This window comes from Opisthocomus hoazin, chromosome 4, assembly GCF_030867145.1.
Source record: "Opisthocomus hoazin isolate bOpiHoa1 chromosome 4, bOpiHoa1.hap1, whole genome shotgun sequence".
In the NCBI taxonomy this organism is placed as follows: Eukaryota; Metazoa; Chordata; class Aves; order Opisthocomiformes; family Opisthocomidae; genus Opisthocomus; species Opisthocomus hoazin.
Genome location: NC_134417.1, coordinates 74,417,101 through 74,434,465, shown reverse-complemented (window position 1 = coordinate 74,434,465; position 17,365 = coordinate 74,417,101). Strand labels below are relative to the sequence as shown.

The window sequence follows — 17,365 nt, the reverse complement described above, 5'->3', positions numbered from 1 at the left end:
TATGTCTAGAACAGAAGTTTCCCAATTTTTATTTTGAAAAACTTACATTTTCTTTTTTTTTGAAATACTGACTTCCGTTAGAAACAACAGTAATGGCTTTGTTTTTCAAGACCTCAAATACAATAAGTCACACTTTGACATTATGGTTCCAATACAAAATAATGATATTCTAATGTAGAAAAACTATACAAAATGATAGCTAGTAGGAAATTAATTCTTATTTTACTTCCATTTACTGCACTTTCAAAGTTGCAGGTTTCTATAATCACAGAATGGTAGGGGTTGGAAGGGACCTCTGTGGGTCATCTAGTCCAACCCTCCTGCCGAAGCAGGGTCACCTACAGGAGGCTGCACAGGACCTTGTCCAGGTGGGTCTTGAATATCTCCAGAGAAGGAGACTCCACAACCTCCCTGGGCAGCCTGTTCCAGTGCTCCGTCACCCTCAGAGGGAAGAAGTTCTTCCTCATGTTCAGATGGAACTTTCTATGCTTCAGTTTGTGCCCATTGCCCCTTGTCCTGTTGCTGGGCACCACTGAAAAGAGCTTAGCCCCATCCTCCTGACACCCACCCTTCAGATATTTGTAAGTATGTATTAGGTCCCCTCGCAGCCTTCTCTTCTTCAGGCTGAACAAGCCCAGCTCCCTCAGCCTCTCCTCGTAGGGGAGATGTTCCAGTCCTCTCATCACCCTTGTAGCCCTCCGCTGGACTCTCTCCAGTAGCTCTTCATCTTTCTTGAAGTGGGGAGCCCAGAACTGGACACAGGACTCCAGATGGGGCCTCACTAGGGCAGTGTAGAGGGGAAGGAGAACCTCCCTCGACCTGCTGGCCACACTCCTCTTGATGCACCCCAGGATCCCATTGGCCTTCTTGGCAGCCAGGGCACACTGCTGGCTCATGGTCAACCTGTCGTCCACCAGGACACCCAGGTCCCTCTCCGCAGAGCTGCTCTCCAGCAGGTCCACCCCAAGCCTGTACAGGTGCATGGGGTTATTCCTCCCCAGGTGCAGGACCCTGCATTTGCCCTTGTTGAACCTCATCAGGTTCCTCTCTGCCCAACATTCCAGCCTATCCAGGTCACGCTGAATGGCAGCACAGCCTTCCAGTGTGTCTACCACACCTCCCAGTTTGGTGCCATCAGCAAACTTGCTGAGGGTACATTCTAACTCTTCATCCAGGTCGTTGATGAAGAAGTTGAACAAGGCTGGGCCCAGTACTGAGCCCTGAGGGACACCACTAGTTACCAGTCTCCAACTAGACTCAGCGCCGCTGACGACAACCCTCTGAGTTCTGCCATTCAGCCAGTTCTCTATCCACTTCACCGACCACTCATCCAGCCCATTACTTCCTCAGCTTCCCTAGGAAGATATTATGGGAGACTGTGTCGAAAGCCTTGCTGAAGTCAAGGTAGACAACACCCACGGCTCTCCCTTCGTATACCCAGCCAGTCATGGCATTGTAGAAAGCTATCAGATTGGTCAGGCATGATTTCCCCTTGGTGAATCCATGCTGACCGCTCCCGATAACCTTCTTTTCTTCCACTTGCTTCATGATGGCCTCCAGGATAAGCTGCTCCATCACCTTTCCCGGGATGGAGGTGAGGCTGACCGGCCTGTAGTTCCCTGGGTCCTCCTTCTCGCCCTTTTTGAAGATTGGAGTGATATTGGCCTTTCCCAGTCCTCGGGCACCTCTCCTGTCCTCCAGGACCTCTCAAAAGATGATGGAGAGTGGCTCAGCAATGACATCCGCCAGCTCCCTCAGCACTCGTGGGTGCATTCCATCGGGGCCCATGGATTTGTGGACGTCCAGATCCCTCACACAGTCCTCCTTGACCAAGAGAAAGTCATCTTCTCTGTAGGCTTCTTCTCTTACCTCTGGGGCCTGGGATTCCTGAGGGCCAGTCTTAGCACTGAAGACTGAAGAAAAGAAGGCATTCAGTAGCTCTGCCTTCTCTGCATCCTCCGTCACCAGGACACCTGCTTCATTCAGCAGCGGCCCCACATTGTCCCTAGCCTTCCTTTTGCTGCTGATGTAGTTGAAGAAGCCCTTCTTGTTGTTTTTGACATCCCTTGCCAGTTTCAATTCCAGGTGGGCTTTGGCCTTCCTCGTCGCATCCCTGCACGCTTTTCATCAGTCCCCTACCTGCTACATAGCAATAAGAAACACATCCTCACCTTCCACTCAGTTCTGCTAGTATATTGTGTATTTTGTTTCCAGAATTGTTCTTCATTCTGATGTCTAGAGTACTGCTGAACATAAGCTAAAAAAAGGAACATAAGGCCATGTAAGCAAATTTACAACAGAAAGTTAAAATGTTCCCCAAAGGGCTACCAGAAAATCATGCGTGTCAGAGGAGCAGGGCAGGGGAGTGGTGGGATCACATTCCTAAGCAGTAATGAATATAAAAGATTTAAACCTCCTCAAACCAAAGCAGACTGTAGAAGTGACTGTGCTTATACAAACATTCAAAATCTAAAAAGAACACAGATGCTGAATTTCTCTATCGCATTTTGGTGGGCAGGAAGTAAATGTCTTGCTGGCATTCTGGTCTTCTGAAACTCCGTTTTGCACAATGTTGTTTGCATTGGCCTAACTTCTATACAGGACTTTTTCTCAGTTTTCTACAGTAAAGCAAACTCACTTGATAGTGATGCTCCCTGAAACACTCTGCTTCAGATATTCCCGACAGCTTCACCTGAAAGCGTTTATCGTAGAATGTTCTAGCCAGTGTTTTACCTCTCTTAGATGCAACACCACACTTCGGCAGTACCAAAGGCTGCAAGCAATACCAATTCCCTGTCCAAAATTGCTCCCTTCTCAGGGTCTATTTTATCTTCAAGTGAAAAATGAAGAATTTAAAGGGTGATTTCAAGAAATAATTTATCAATCATATGTCTTCTCTGTGCCAGGACAAACAGTATCTATGCTCACCCAGAGTATGTTGTTGTCCATAATTATTAACTCCACCAAGTTCAAAGAAATATAAATGGGATGTTTTCTACAGAGGCTGAAAGTATACTGTTATCTTACTTCTAAGTTCTCGTGTTATTTCACACAAGAAATTGTCCAGTTGTCTTTAGGTGACTTGTTATTTCATCAGATGTCATATTTTCTTGCTTCATGGACATACAATTCCTATAAATACGCACGGGAGGCGAAGGAACGTAAGAAAAAAATAGTATGTATTTTTGAAATAACTAATTATTTAAATAAAACTATTTAATAAACATTACAGTGTTAACGCATACCAAATATTCTTGGTCTACCAGATTTTAATCTGTGGTTTTACACTTTAGTCTTAAAATAGTACCAAAAAAATCACAAAATATCTAAGCATTGAAGTTGGATATCTAAAATATTTTTAATTAAACATTTTGGACAACATACCAGATATGCTTCTTTTGGATAGGTGGACCTGAAAACACTTACGCTTCACAAATATTAGCACTGCAAACATATTTAAAATAGTTAACCATCTTGACAAATCTTGCCAAAGTAGACATGTTTGTACTGATCTGCCTTTGCACTTCCCTGTTTTATCAAAAGGCCTGGCTCAAACATTAGGTCTACAATAAACTCTTGAGGAGGAAGTAGAAGCCCAGCTATTCCTTGAGGAGAGTCATCAACCAATTTAACTTCGTTCCAAGCTCTGTTATACTCGCCACGAACTAAACTACAGCCAATGCCAATTCTGTCTGCTATCACCTAAAAAGGAAAGAAAAAGGTTAAGCATGGTTAATACATGTACCTTGTGCATACAAATACCTCAATAGCCAAGAGGTTTCTTGAAACAGACTTTGTAAATCTCTAAAGTGTTCCAAACTGCAAATCTTTATTACAGAATCACAGAATGTTCAGGGTTGGAAGGGACCTCTGTGGGTCATCTAGTCCAACCCTCCTGCCGAAGCAGGGTCACCTACAGGAGGCTGCACAGGACCTTGTCCAGGTGGGTCTTGAATATCTCCAGAGAAGGAGACTCCACAACCTCCCTGGGCAGCCTGTTCCAGTGCTCCGTCACCCTCAGAGGGAAGAAGTTCTTCCTCATGTTCAGATGGAACTTTCTATGCTTCAGTTTGTGCCCATTGCCCCTTGTCCTGTTGCTGGGCACCACTGAAAAGAGCTTAGCCCCATCCTCCTGACACCCACCCTTCAGATATTTGTAAGTATGTATTAGGTCCCCTCGCAGCCTTCTCTTCTTCAGGCTGAACAAGCCCAGCTCCCTCAGCCTCTCCTCGTAGGGGAGATGCTCCAGTCCTCTCATCACCCTTGTAGCCCTCCGCTGGACTCTCTCCAGTAGCTCTTCATCTTTCTTGAAGTGGGGAGCCCAGAACTGGACACAGTACTCCAGATGAGGCCTCACTAGGGCAGTGTAGAGGGGAAGGAGAACCTCCCTCGACCTGCTGGCCACACTCCTCTTGATGCATCCCAGAATGCCATTGGCCTTCTTGGCAGCCAGGGCACACTGCTGGCTCATGGTCAACCTGTCGTCCACCAGGACACCCAGGTCCCTCTCCGCAGAGCTGCTCTCCAGCAGGTCCACCCCAAGCCTGTACAGGTGCATGGGGTTATTCCTCCCCAGGTGCAGGACCCTGCATTTGCCCTTGTTGAACCTCATCAGGTTCCTCTCTGCCCAACTTTCCAGCCTATCCAGGTCACGCTGAATGGCAGCACAGCCTTCCGGTGTATCCACCACACCTCCCAGTTTGGCGTCATCAGCAAACTTGCTGAGGGTACATTCTAACTCTTCATCCAGGTCGTTGATGAAGAAGTTAAACAGGGCTGGGCCCAGTACTGACCCCTGAGGGACACCACTAGTTACCAACCTCCAATTAGACTTAGCGCTGCTGACGACAACCCTCTGAGTTCTGCCATTCTGCCATTGTTGGTTCTGCTTAGAGAGTGTAGGCTTTTAAATGTTATTTCTACTATATTCTATGCACAACATGAAAAATATTCATTTTAACTCTTTTTCAGACACTGGTACATTTGTTTATCAGCCAGTCCTTCAGATCTCAAATGCAGTGCAAAACCCACAGTACCCAGCAATGTGTTTTTCTAGTTGGAAGACTTCTTTCTGAATAACATTTTGAAGAACTGTCTATACAAGCAATAAGGTGTAGGTACGTTGCACACATATAGCTAGTACGAAATATTAAGTGTAGAAATGTAACATTTTTATCAGTGTAAGCTTAGGACAGCTGCTTCACTCCAAAGCACACTCCTTGCTTTTCAGCCCTGCAAATGTGGGAAGCAATGAAATGTGAGGCAAGTGTCTGCTAGATGAAACACCTGCCTTTCCTCTGTGCTGCGCTGTCACTGACAGACCTATAATGGTTTCCAGCTACAAAAGTGCTTTCTCAGAATACATCTGCTGTGAAGGAACGGAATCCTGAAAGAGTTCTAAGTTGTTACAAATGGACAAGGAAATCCATTGCTTAGACTGCTGTGGCTTTAAGAGAGACGATCCATCTCTACAAAGGTTTCTTAGGATAGTGGAGGGTAAGAGAACATCAGTGCTGCTTCAGCACAATTAATTCATGTCCTCAGACCTCCATAAAATGTGTCAGAAACTTTCTTTCCTCGTGGAGACCATAAATTTAGGATTGTGGTCTTTCTCCTGTCTAGTTTCCTAGGTCCTTCCCACTTTATGTGCTAGGCCCTTGCTTCTCTTTTCCTTTCCATCTAAGAAGCAGAAAAGTCCAGCTACCCAACAGCCAAGGAATGGGACAGATAAGCAGGCTGCACCAGTATATCTTCTCATGAAGACAGAAGAAATGAATCTTCCCAGTCTAAGAAACTAGAACATAAAAGCTGTTATATCCTGTCATAGAATACTGGATAGATACCAAATAAAAATTGTCCCAACAAGTTTACATTTGTAGCATGGAAAAAAGAGGAAGCTGCATAATTCAATATTTTACAGTTTACAGAAAATGTAAAATGTTTTGACTCCCAACCAAATATTTTGGCTTTTTGCCATTTATCAAGTGTTCTGCTGATATCACTTAAGACAATTTAATGACAACAAGAATGTTTACAGGAAGAAGCGATGCTGGCTTTCATTCACTGGGAAATCAACTTTGCCAGTGAAAAATGACTTGAGTGTTTACAAAAGATTTTGCATGAATATAAATATTATATTGTACTGATGCAAGTATACTTTAGTTTAGAATATCCATTTAATATCAATGATGTTATGTTTTAAAATAAATGTTAATGTACCTTGAAAAGCAAAGCCCTGTGACAGAATGTCCCTTTTTTGACTTTCCCGATAGGCACAACGTTGCATTTCAGTTCAAATTCTATTTCACTTATGTGAAGTTCCCAGCTGAAGTCATGTAGTTTGTCTCTTCCAATCGGGCCACCCATCTTATCTGCAACAAACCTGTTCCAATTTATACCAGGATCAATTACATCTATAATTCCTTTTGTATTTATAACAAAAATACAGCAGAATTAAATATATGCAAGCAGTAAGTGAATGACATATGAAGTCTTTAGTACTCTTGCTATGTTTGCTTTAATTGTTTTATTTTTTAACTCGTATTTTAAATATGCTCACTGTTAAATACAGGTAACGATAACTCATGTCATTCATGTTTGTCACAGACCTAAACCAAAGTGCAACAGCTGTCAGCAGAGATTCTGGAGAGGTCTAGTATAGACACAAAGTCCTCAGAGAAAGTCACCCATAACAGTGTAATTACTGAGGGAGTAGTTCAGAAGCTAGTGTTCACCTTTACGGCTAACAGATTACATGAGGTACGTATCACAATCCCTAGCCCTTCCATTTGTTTCAAATAGTAATAAAGGTGTGAGAATAAATATGACAAAAATAAAGCCATATGTAATGATCTCAACATAGGAAAGCAACTATATCAGAAAGGGTATTTCAACTTCTACACGTGCTTTCTTATACAGTGTTAGTTTTACAGTTGGACTTGGTGATCTTAAAGGTCTTTTTCAACCTAAATGATGCTATGATTCTGTTGAAGCCAGTATTTGGGGGGTGAGGGGCATGTATTCATCCATTAAAAATAATGGCTCAGTCAAAGAAACAGAAGATCAGAACTCACAATCTGTGCATGTCTTTGGGGTGACTGTGCACAGGACCAAGCCCCTACCTCCTCATACACACACTGCCACCTCCCCTGTGCATGGCTCCTGTATGTAAGGACCTTTATTTCTCAAAGTTCCCTCAGTCACGTGCCCAAATGTTATTGAGGGTTCTTGCTCTGGTCAAGGTGTTGCAGAGCTGACATGGGAATCGCAAGCCACTGCTTCAGACAGGGAGCTAAAATCTGCATCACCTCCTCTGCAGTAACTGTGCACAGGTTCTGTCCTCACAGTACATTCAAGGCCACCTTGAAGGCCGTATTTCTCAAAACCTAGGGCCTGAGGAGGCACTGGTTGCAACAGCATGGGTACGGGAAGTTATCACTGAGCAGGCTAGACGTGGTATCTTGAAGTCGGGAATTACTGGATGAGCCTGAAGAAGCGAGGGGCTCTGGGCAGTCACTTGTGCTGCTTGTGCCTGCAGCCAGCCCTCAGTGAAGAGAGCAAAGCTTCTTGAGCCTACACGCACATCACTCTTGTGTGTGCACAAAGATGTGCCGCGTTTGTTTAAAAGGAGAGAGCCAGCACTGCTGCGTGTTCCCTCACCCAGCCTGGCTCCCTCCCCGGTGAGCACCGCAGGAACCCTGATCAAGCTGCCCCATTGCGAGGGTGGCTGTGGCTGCCTCCTCCTCCTCCCCTTCCAATTCAACACACACTGTTCAGGCAGCTGCTTAAAATGGAACACACGCATAAAAATCCTCGCAGAAAACATTCTACTTAAATCTCCTGCAATTTTGTCGCTGCATTGTGTGTCTCCAAGTATTTCATTGGTGTGCTTGAAGAGTGGATTTGAAAGAGCATTTTATGGATTCCACCTTGAAGAAGGCAGCATGATTTATACACAGCTGGATAGTTAAGGATGAATACCTGTCCTGTCAAATTCTGCAATCAACAGAAAAGTCATTCCTCACATCACATTAGACCATTTCATTAAAAATGAGAGTTGGTAAAAAAAACAAATTTTGTGAGACTCAGTGGGATCTGATGCCAAACTCTGCAGATTCAGGAGGCAGCCAGGAAACTGCTAAGACAGTAAAGGTTAAACTAAGGAGAAGATGAAAGCAGATACACTGCTTGGAGACAACAGTGATTGGTGCCCAGACTGAAGAGTCAGTGTAACTAATGTACCACACATTGAAACACCACCACGTACACGCACCATTGCAGGATTCTGGCACTGTGAAATCATCAGGATGTTAATTACAGTAGCACCCAAAAACTATACTAGAAAAATGTCTCATGCTTTTGGCTCTACAGGAAAAAAAATGCAAGAGACTTTCTGTCCCAAGGGGTTTCCAAACCAACCAGGCAAGAGAGACTGTAAGAGAACACACGATACGTGTAAGCTGCAACAGCCTCAGTATTAGGCTAGGGTTTTAGCCTGTGCATTTAGGCTCTGCAGCATCTGGGTCTCTCCTGTTCCCTGATGATACGGATGCTATATGCAGCTGATGTATTCATTGGAAAGGATCAGTACAGATACATAAGGATCAGTACAGATACATAAATCTGAAAAAAACCTGAAATTGTCCACATGAAGATTTTCAAAATTTGCACCCTTTTGTTGCACGCAATATTTTATTTTTTTTTTTAATTAAACTAATTACAACAAAATCAGAAACAAGAAGCTTAACATCTAACGTTACGTCAAAATTCTGGACCAAAGCTGATTTGGATTCCAATTAAGGATGGGAAAAATAACAAATTTGGAAAAGTTGTCCTTGGACGAGAAAAATGTTATTTTACAAATTTGACTTATTTGCATTATTTATGGAAATACAATTTGGTACTCACTGTGCAAGAGCCACAACCTGTTCCCGGGTAGTAGTTAGTGGTAGAATTGTTCTGGAAGCATCATTAATATAATCCAGTAAAATGAAGTCAGGTGGTGGTAGCCAGTGTGAATTTTCTAGATTTATTTCATCCTGGACTTTAGATACAATCTGAGTAACTTCCTTCATTTTTTCCTCTTCTTTTTTCCCCTTCCCTTTTCTTACATAGAAAACAATATGCACTTAGAATACTGTAATCTCCAAAGTCCAAATTCTAATACAGTAGTTCTCCAACAGGACATTTTAGACAAACTGATTGTGGGGGAAAGGTAGGGGAAATCCTTTCTCTTGATAATGAATAGTCCAAAATCTACAAAGCTATAGAGAATATTTGTGGAACATGCCCTCAGGAGATAGTTAGGAATCAAATGACATTAGCTCCTGTAAATTCTCGTTTGATATTTGTCTGTGGCTTTGATATACTTTTTCCCACATGTGGATTATCTAGGGGAGAAGACACTTACCTACGATCAGCTACAGAATAATAACATGTTTTTAGAGAGTATATAGGAAACATTTTTAGACAGTCCCAGTTTGGTTGCATATGGTCATGCGTCAAAAATCATGAACTCCCATGAGTTTTTACTCGACAGAGATCTAGACTTCAAATAAAGGAACAAATGGTATCAAGAGCACGGCTGAAATCTTGACAGAACATGCCAAGTGGTAGTCTCTGTAGTTGCAAATCCATGTACTTCAAGCATTATACAAACTACAACATGGTTTGTCAGGTGAAGATTTTGTAACAGATCTGTTTTGCTGACTTTTTTCATTGTACACGCTACATTTTTCACTAATGTTCAGAATCTGAAAAATGACTGTGATCCTGAACAGGCATCATAAGCACCTAGCAGAGGTATAAATGAAATGCTTGTTCTGCTTAGCTAAAACACTCTGCATTTCACAAGTTATGCAGTAACTATAAAATCAGTATCTTAGCAGAGGTATCATTAAGGTCTATACAATCAGACAGTTTAGGGTTTTTCATTTGTGGCAAAACATGGAACTTGTGTTTTGTAAGCATTATGTCTTTTTTCAGTATAGGTCCTGAATAATTGTAATGTGAAATACGACAAAATTTCTTTCTTTTGTTTAACAGTTCTGGTTGTTTTTTAAAATCCATAATAATTCTGGCATTCTTGGAAGAAAAAAAAAAAGAAATAAAGGACCACCAGAGTACATGGCTCCAGGGCACACTATCCTTATTGCCTGCTTTTCAAATCATTCTTAAATTTTTTACAATGAACCCAGTCTTAAGATGGAAGGCATTGGACAAAGCAGAAGGGCATATACCATTATCAGTAGTCTAATTCAAGCAATTTGTCTTCAGAATACTTTGCAAACTTTTACCTATTGAGATTTATCATCTTCACAAAAAGCCCTTTTCATAGATTTCATAAAGCACTTTTTTTTTGAAGGATAACCAATTAAGATTTAATCTTCAAATTATAGAAAATTCACCACCCTCTGAAATAAACTGTTCTGGTAATTAATTACACTTATACTTGAAAAAAGCAGACAAACAGTTTTCTTTAACTAATGTGACTCTATTTAACTAGAGCCAGGTGACCTTACAATACCAGATGAAACAGCTACCTACTTCTCCATTTATACACTCATGATTATGGTTAAGAATACTCTGTTTAAAAAAAACCTGAATTATTCCCACCTCTGGTGTCTGACTTAGCAGGTTTTCAAAATCACGGTTTTTACAAATGGTATAATTGTTGTTCCTTGACCATTTTCTCTCTTTGTTCCCTGCTCTTCCTTTCTATTCTCCCAGTGCTTTCTTTTCCCTATGCAAAGCGCACCGCTAAATTACAGTGTTACAGCAGGAGAATTTGTTCCGTCTATCTGCTCAAATGACTCTTGAATCACTCTTATTCTCCTTCTTTCCAGTTTTCAGGAAGAAAAGATCTGAAAAGGATGGGTTTGAACAAGCGTTTGTTGGGTTTTTTGCTGCTTCTTATTTCTCTGAGGTGTGACCATGTTCTGTTCCTTGGTGGAACGGCTGATATAAGGTTGTCTTCCACACCTGTCTCCACCCTATTCCTCAACTCTTCAGTTTGCCATGTCTGTCTAATATTTATCTCATAAGGAACTGTGGAGTTGCTGTCTTACAGCTCAGTGCTATAAAACAATCAGTAACCATTGCAACCTATCCTCTTTTTTATCCCTGTTTTATTTATCAATGGGAAATATGACATCAGAAAAAAAAATATATCACTCCCCTTTCCAAAAGCTGTCTTACTGCTCGTGAGACAATACTTGCTGCAAATGCAGAACAACATTGCCAAGGAGAACTCATGGCAGTTAATAGACTCCAAGCTGTTTCTGATTCCTGTTGCAACTTCAGTACAAAAGTCCAGTGGGTCACCAGAGAGTCAGTGTGAGGAAGAAGGCACCCAATACAACATCCTACCACCAAAAGACAGCCATGACACCTATTTTCTTTCCTTCTTTGCATAGCTTAATGCCTTGGCTGCCTTTAGAAAAGGAGTAAATGAGCACTGGAAAGTGTTTCCTTAAATGTTGTACTAGAACATAGCATGGACTAAATGCACATTTATCAGTCTACATTAAATATTATCTTTTAGTCCAGTCAATGTGTATATCAGCTATTCAACTGTTTGATCAAAAATGTTGCTATCTGTCTATGCAAATATATGTCAAACTATCAGCTAGGCACTTCCTCTACATCCAATTCAAAAAATTCCAGCAGACAATTACAACTGCCCTTTCTCTTAGCTTTCAACTATGGTTTATATGAAGCAGTATCACTTTTTCAAAACAATGGCTTCAAACTGTGTTCAGTAGTACTTTGCACAATAATGACGAACAGAAACATATGATCAAGGGAAAAAAATATGTAGGAAAAAGTCTAACCATGTTTGAGACTTGGCTGTCAGATACTGACCTTCAAGTAACTCCCATATATCTCACAAATTAATAATAATAATGACGTATGAATTATGGATTCAAAATGAATGACAATGAGGTTATAAATCATACAACTTGATCATGACATTTAAAAGCAATTATTTCCTACTTGAAGAAAGAAGTCTTTGTATCCCTGCAAGTTTACTATGGGAAACCGAGCCAGGTACTTGTTTTTTCTTAAATAAAATTTTTTGCTTTCCAAAAGTGTTATGGTTACAGTCATTTACAATGTAACTGACATAAATTACACTAAAAAGCAACTATCCAAGGGTATGTTCATCTCATACTGTAATAAACATATCATCTTGTCAGAACAGGTCTCTAAGCTCTGCATAGCTGCTTGAGACTATGCAACATGGTCTATGACTCAAGAGCATCTTCTGAGATGAAGGAATCCCCTACTGGTGCGGATGAAACGTAACTGGGGCACCACATCTCCCCTTGCTTCCTGCTCCCTTTGAGTAAAACTGGCATATGCATGGTGGGTCATGACCAGAGCATGCTGGACATCAGGAGGACCTGGTAAATGAGCAGAAGCTAGAGCAGGGCTGGTAAGACACTCAGGATGGAGTATCTACTCTGCTGCATCCTGAAACAGGAACCTTCCCCAATGCGACTCATATGATCCATTTCAGGTATCTACTACAAAATGATATACACTGAATTCCAGAAGTACTTGCTGTCCAAATAACTAGTCAAATCTGCCTTGTAAGTCAGTAACTTTTGGATAGACTTCTCTCATAATTCGGGTCCTGATTTAAGTCAGAACCTCAACCCTTCACAGTCAGTAGCTATAATCTGTCAACAATTTGCATGTCAGTTCTAAATAAACTGATACACACATAATTCAAATATTAAGCCTTTTTTTCTAGTTCTGCTTTTGCTCAGTGAAGACCGTTGTCCAGATAACTCCTGCTTTTCCTCCATTAGAGATACCACTGAACTACTGAGATCACAAAGCAGGTTCCAATTTTCTCTTGATTTCACCTCTCAAGCACACACAGATACATACATATACAGAAATATGTAAGCAGCCTAAGAAATCAAACATTATCTCTATCAATGAAATGCCTGTACGGACAGTAGCATATCATAGTTCATGGATGAGCTCCAAGCTACAAATAGCAAACACAGTACCTCAGTTCCTACAACATACACTCCATCTCTCCCTTTTTTTCAAACACTGCAGCGCTTAGCATTTTGCAACGCCTACCACTGACTAGAAATAACAGCCCTGAGGCATGGCCAAGGCCCCCTATACCATAACATAAGGAAAATCAGGAAGCCAGGACTGGTACCCACAGAAACCAGCATAATAAATGGTCAGCTCACTAAGTTAGCTAACAGAAAAGCCAAGGAGAGTTGTAGGTTACATCACGTTCCTATCATGGACTAGACACCATCCCATTCATGGCAAGGACGCTCTGTTTGGACTGGTTTTGGAATCCTGAACACTACCCTGGAATTAGGCATGTACACCTGCCTTCTCTGAAAAGCACTGTTGCAGTCGTGATTGTGCTGCTATTTTATATAAAGAGTTACTGGTTCAGTTGGGAGACCACGGTACAGTTTTCTTCCACAGGAACAAACTAAAGGTTAAGTATTTTATATTAAAAGTCATCAAGACAAGGACTAGAACTTTGGTCTCAGCTCGCTCAGAGAAGTGTCCTAACAGCTGAAGTAGAAAGCTCTGTTCATTATGCCTCTTGATTAGTGAACAGCTACAACGAGGCTGCTAAACTCCAAATATCATGTGATCAGCTGTCTGCACGTGGGAGGGGCAGGCTCAGATCCTCTTGCTGTAAAAGAAGGAAATTAATTTCCCACAATAAAGTTAGAGATTCTGACCTATTTGGTATGAGCAGACATGTCCACCAGATCAGTTCCACAGGAAGGACTGCAGGAGTTTACCTAGTGTATGGCACGGAACAGAGGAAGCCCTGCAAGAGCGACGCATTTTTAGGTTTGTTGTCATCAAAACTGGGACAGTTCTGAGCACACCCTTCTTGGCTTTTAGTCATCTACGGAATTTAATTGGAAGAAATTTAGTCTAGAAATAAGGATGCATGTAGGCAGTGTAGGAACTTTCCGTGGGTCTAGGTTCTAAACTGAGAAAGAACTGCTACCCTAATTTCCCTGTGTCTTGGTTGTCAAGCTGTAAATCAACAGCATTTCACTGCCTCCTAGGGATATTGAAAAGAAAAACAACCAAATAAATGGGAGATGTTCAAATACAGCATGAGTAGGGACGACAAATTATTACTCAGATAGACAAAAGAAGATTACTGCAATTAGGAGGTGAAAGAAAGACTCTGCAAACATACTTAACATTGTATTTGAGCATTTGTACTCTGTCAGGAAACTTTCTATAACTATTTTCAACCAGAATTCTATTTCTAATGTTAGAGAGCAATAACAGAACATTGACAGGTAAATCTTCAGCCCATACCTTGCTTTTTCTCTACTGCTTTTTCTTGAAATAGGTGACATGATAGTCTGTTCAGAAGATGAATCTTGTGCCTTTTCCTCTACTGCAAGGACACTGAAACAGAATGAGATATTTTTGCGTATTATTTGCAGAGACAGTATTTGCATGTTAAGCTTGTTAAGCTATGAAAATGGTGTTCTGATTTTAAAGGGCAGTAAATATATTCACAGGAAGTACGTAAGTGGAAGAAATAACATAACCATGAATAAACCGAATACTGTCTCAGGATTAAAAATGAAGTATGGAATACCAAATGACGGACACAAGAGTAACTGGGGAGTAAGACTGCTGCCAAGGTGCAAAGGCAAGAAGCTGTACTAAAGCCAAAGAAAGAAAACCTGACAGTTCAAGACAACTCTAGGGATCAACAAAGAGCATGGAAGTTTAATTTGTCATAGACATTCTCAGACATCTTTATGGTGTCATATAGAAGCCTAAAAGGGAAGCTAATGATACTGTAAGCAAAATATGTGACGTGTTGACAGAGAAGAAGGTTTTGGACTTGCAAAATATTGGTAGAGCATTCTTTGATCTGTGAGACTGTTTACAGGAAATGACTCCCAGTTAAACAAGCCCAATACCAACTTCCTGCATTCAAATCTAAGAAGATCTGTTAGGCTGGCTTCAACTTAAACAGAGAAGAAATGGACTCAAGTTCTTTATCAAGCCTGAAAGCTTGATGCTTGCCTTTGTCCTGCCTCTTGGGATGTTTTGCTTAAAATTCCATGCATTTGTCTGTACAAGAAGATCATCAAATCATAGGTTTCACTGTCGCATGTTGACATTAAGCTTAGATGACATAATTACTATGGCAGATGACAAGCTTTGTTGTAACTAATAAAATACTGGGTATCCTACCATCAGGAAGGGTGTTAAATGAATGAGTCTTAATGGCTAAGTTAAAAAAAAAACAACTCAACTGACTAAATCTTTTCTGTATAGAGCGAAAAAATGTTATTTTCCAAATTCTTATTTTATAAAATGTGTATCTCTTGCCTTCTAGGACATGAAGCACTATGCTGAGATCTTTATTATACATATATGTGTATATATATATACACTATGTAGTTTGTACTGAATACAGTGGAAATGATGGAAAAGACGAGCTAATGCAATAAATGTTGGTAGATCAAACATGACTCACTCTTCTCGTGGTTTGGCATTAATGAAGATTATGGCCCGACGGTCAGTAAGCTCTTGCATACTCAGTTCCTCCAAAGATAACAATTTCACTCCAGGTTTTATCTACAAGAAAATTAGAATAAAAGATAAGGTATTCTGTTCAGTTAAAGATGAAGAGAAAAAAATATTTAAAAGATACTTGTAGAGTAATTAAAAATTCCTAATCTTTAGCAGAAGACTTACATAAGAACTTACAAAGCCATTCAAAATACATGAAATTTGTTTCTTCTTCATTTGCATTTTCTTCATCAATTTTCTTACAAAAGATTGTTTATAAGTAATTTCACTTGTAATTATCATTACTATGTCATTCCAAACAGTTCTAGAATTAGGAAATGGTCCTGCCTCTTTACTATATAGGACAAAATTTTCAAACGCAACCAAGTGCTTTAGGAGCAGGTATTTCACTGATTTTCAGTAAGACTGGTATTTCTAATTTATTTGGGCATTTTGAAAGTCCTTCTCAGATTTAAACTGAATACAGCACTAACAAGTGATACATAGTAGAGTCATTCTTTATATACAAACAGTGCTTTATGAGAGAAAGGGTCATGACCAAGGTGAAAACATCAACTCTCTCTTTCTTCCTGTAAAACTAAACAAACAGAAAGTCCACAGGTCATTCAGTGTCAGGTTAGCATTAAGTATATTGCAGGGAAAGAGACCAGAAGAACTGTGGTCTGAGCAAGGATCTGGAAAGGAACTAGGAGCTGCACAGCTTGCATAGGATTGGGAAGAAGATCGCAACTGCATGAAGATGATGAGATTTCATCTGTGAAGAAAGATAATCAAAAGAAATTAGTATAAAATCTGGGAAACTTCAGAACAAGAAAACCAAGTATTTCACGTAGCCAGATTCAGGCTTTTGCTATAGTACTCTTACTTTTTCTAAAGCAAGAAGAAAATTTTAATCTTTCTGAGTAATTTATTTAAAGTAGCTTACCTGACCACAATCATAGAATCCATCAGTAATGATGTTACTTGATGATAAATATCCCATCTGGCTGTACTTTTGGGGAAGATTGTTGTCAAGTAGCTTTTCCAGAGCAGCTTCACTGACTTTGTTTTTGTGTCCTGTTGATAAATTTATTTCTTCTAGGATGTCTAAAGCACTGTTAAACACAATACAAAGGCTAATTCATCATTAAATACCAATTAATTGTTATTATACAATTCAGAGTTAGTTTTCAGCATTGCCCAGGCCAAGACAGATTCATTTCCAAGTGCTAGCCTGCTGGTCCCTGGGCCAGCAAGGAGCTGGCTGTGCTGCACAGAATTCTTTCTCTAGGGGAGAAGAATGCCTTGCAATGCTTAAAAGCAAAAAGCAATTCCTTTAGGCAGTTACAGAGTTACATAAAGAAATGCTGACAGGATGCCACAACCTTTTAGCAGAAGGATGTTAGATACCACAGAGAACTTGAGAAAAAGAAGGATGTAAAAGCAGAGTAAAAGCAATAATGTTCAGAGATGACCATATGATATGGTTTGGGGAATCTCTCTCTCTCTCCAACTTGCAATGCTCTTTGCAGATTCCATTACCCAATGTGTGAATCCTTCTGGTTTAGGACTGTTACTGTGTTTGGGGAGGGATAGTTGGCAAAGATTTGCAAAACACAGATGAGCATGGAAACACAATCAGTTGTGTCAACATCACCAGATGCAGGATTTTTGCAGCATGGAGGTAGAAACAAGTAATCACGTGGGGACACAGGAGGACAGCAGTTCATTCCTTAAGCTGGTTTTGGTGCTGGAACAGACATACCGATTACTTCTGACCTGAGAAACTTAGGAAAAGGTCACCAAGAATAAA

General features: G+C 40.7%; 1 protein-coding gene across 6 annotated transcripts in view; it reads right to left on the bottom strand.

Moving 5' to 3' along the window:
- Positions 1–3,395: 3,395 nt before the first annotated feature.
- ARMC3 (armadillo repeat containing 3) overlaps positions 3,396–17,365 on the bottom strand; it is a 62,288-nt gene continuing 48,318 nt past the window's right edge. For all 6 annotated transcript variants that reach the window (XM_075419522.1, XM_075419518.1, XM_075419523.1 and 3 more), the window contains 6 exons: positions 16,499–16,667; positions 15,518–15,618; positions 14,335–14,427; positions 8,908–9,105; positions 6,220–6,382; positions 3,396–3,702 (listed from right to left, as the gene is read on the bottom strand). In XM_075419522.1, coding sequence (XP_075275637.1) covers positions 3,466–3,702; positions 6,220–6,382; positions 8,908–9,105; positions 14,335–14,427; positions 15,518–15,618; positions 16,499–16,667 — 961 coding nt within the window. In that variant the 3' untranslated portion in view covers positions 3,396–3,465. The remainder of the gene's footprint in view (positions 3,703–6,219; positions 6,383–8,907; positions 9,106–14,334; positions 14,428–15,517; positions 15,619–16,498; positions 16,668–17,365) is intronic.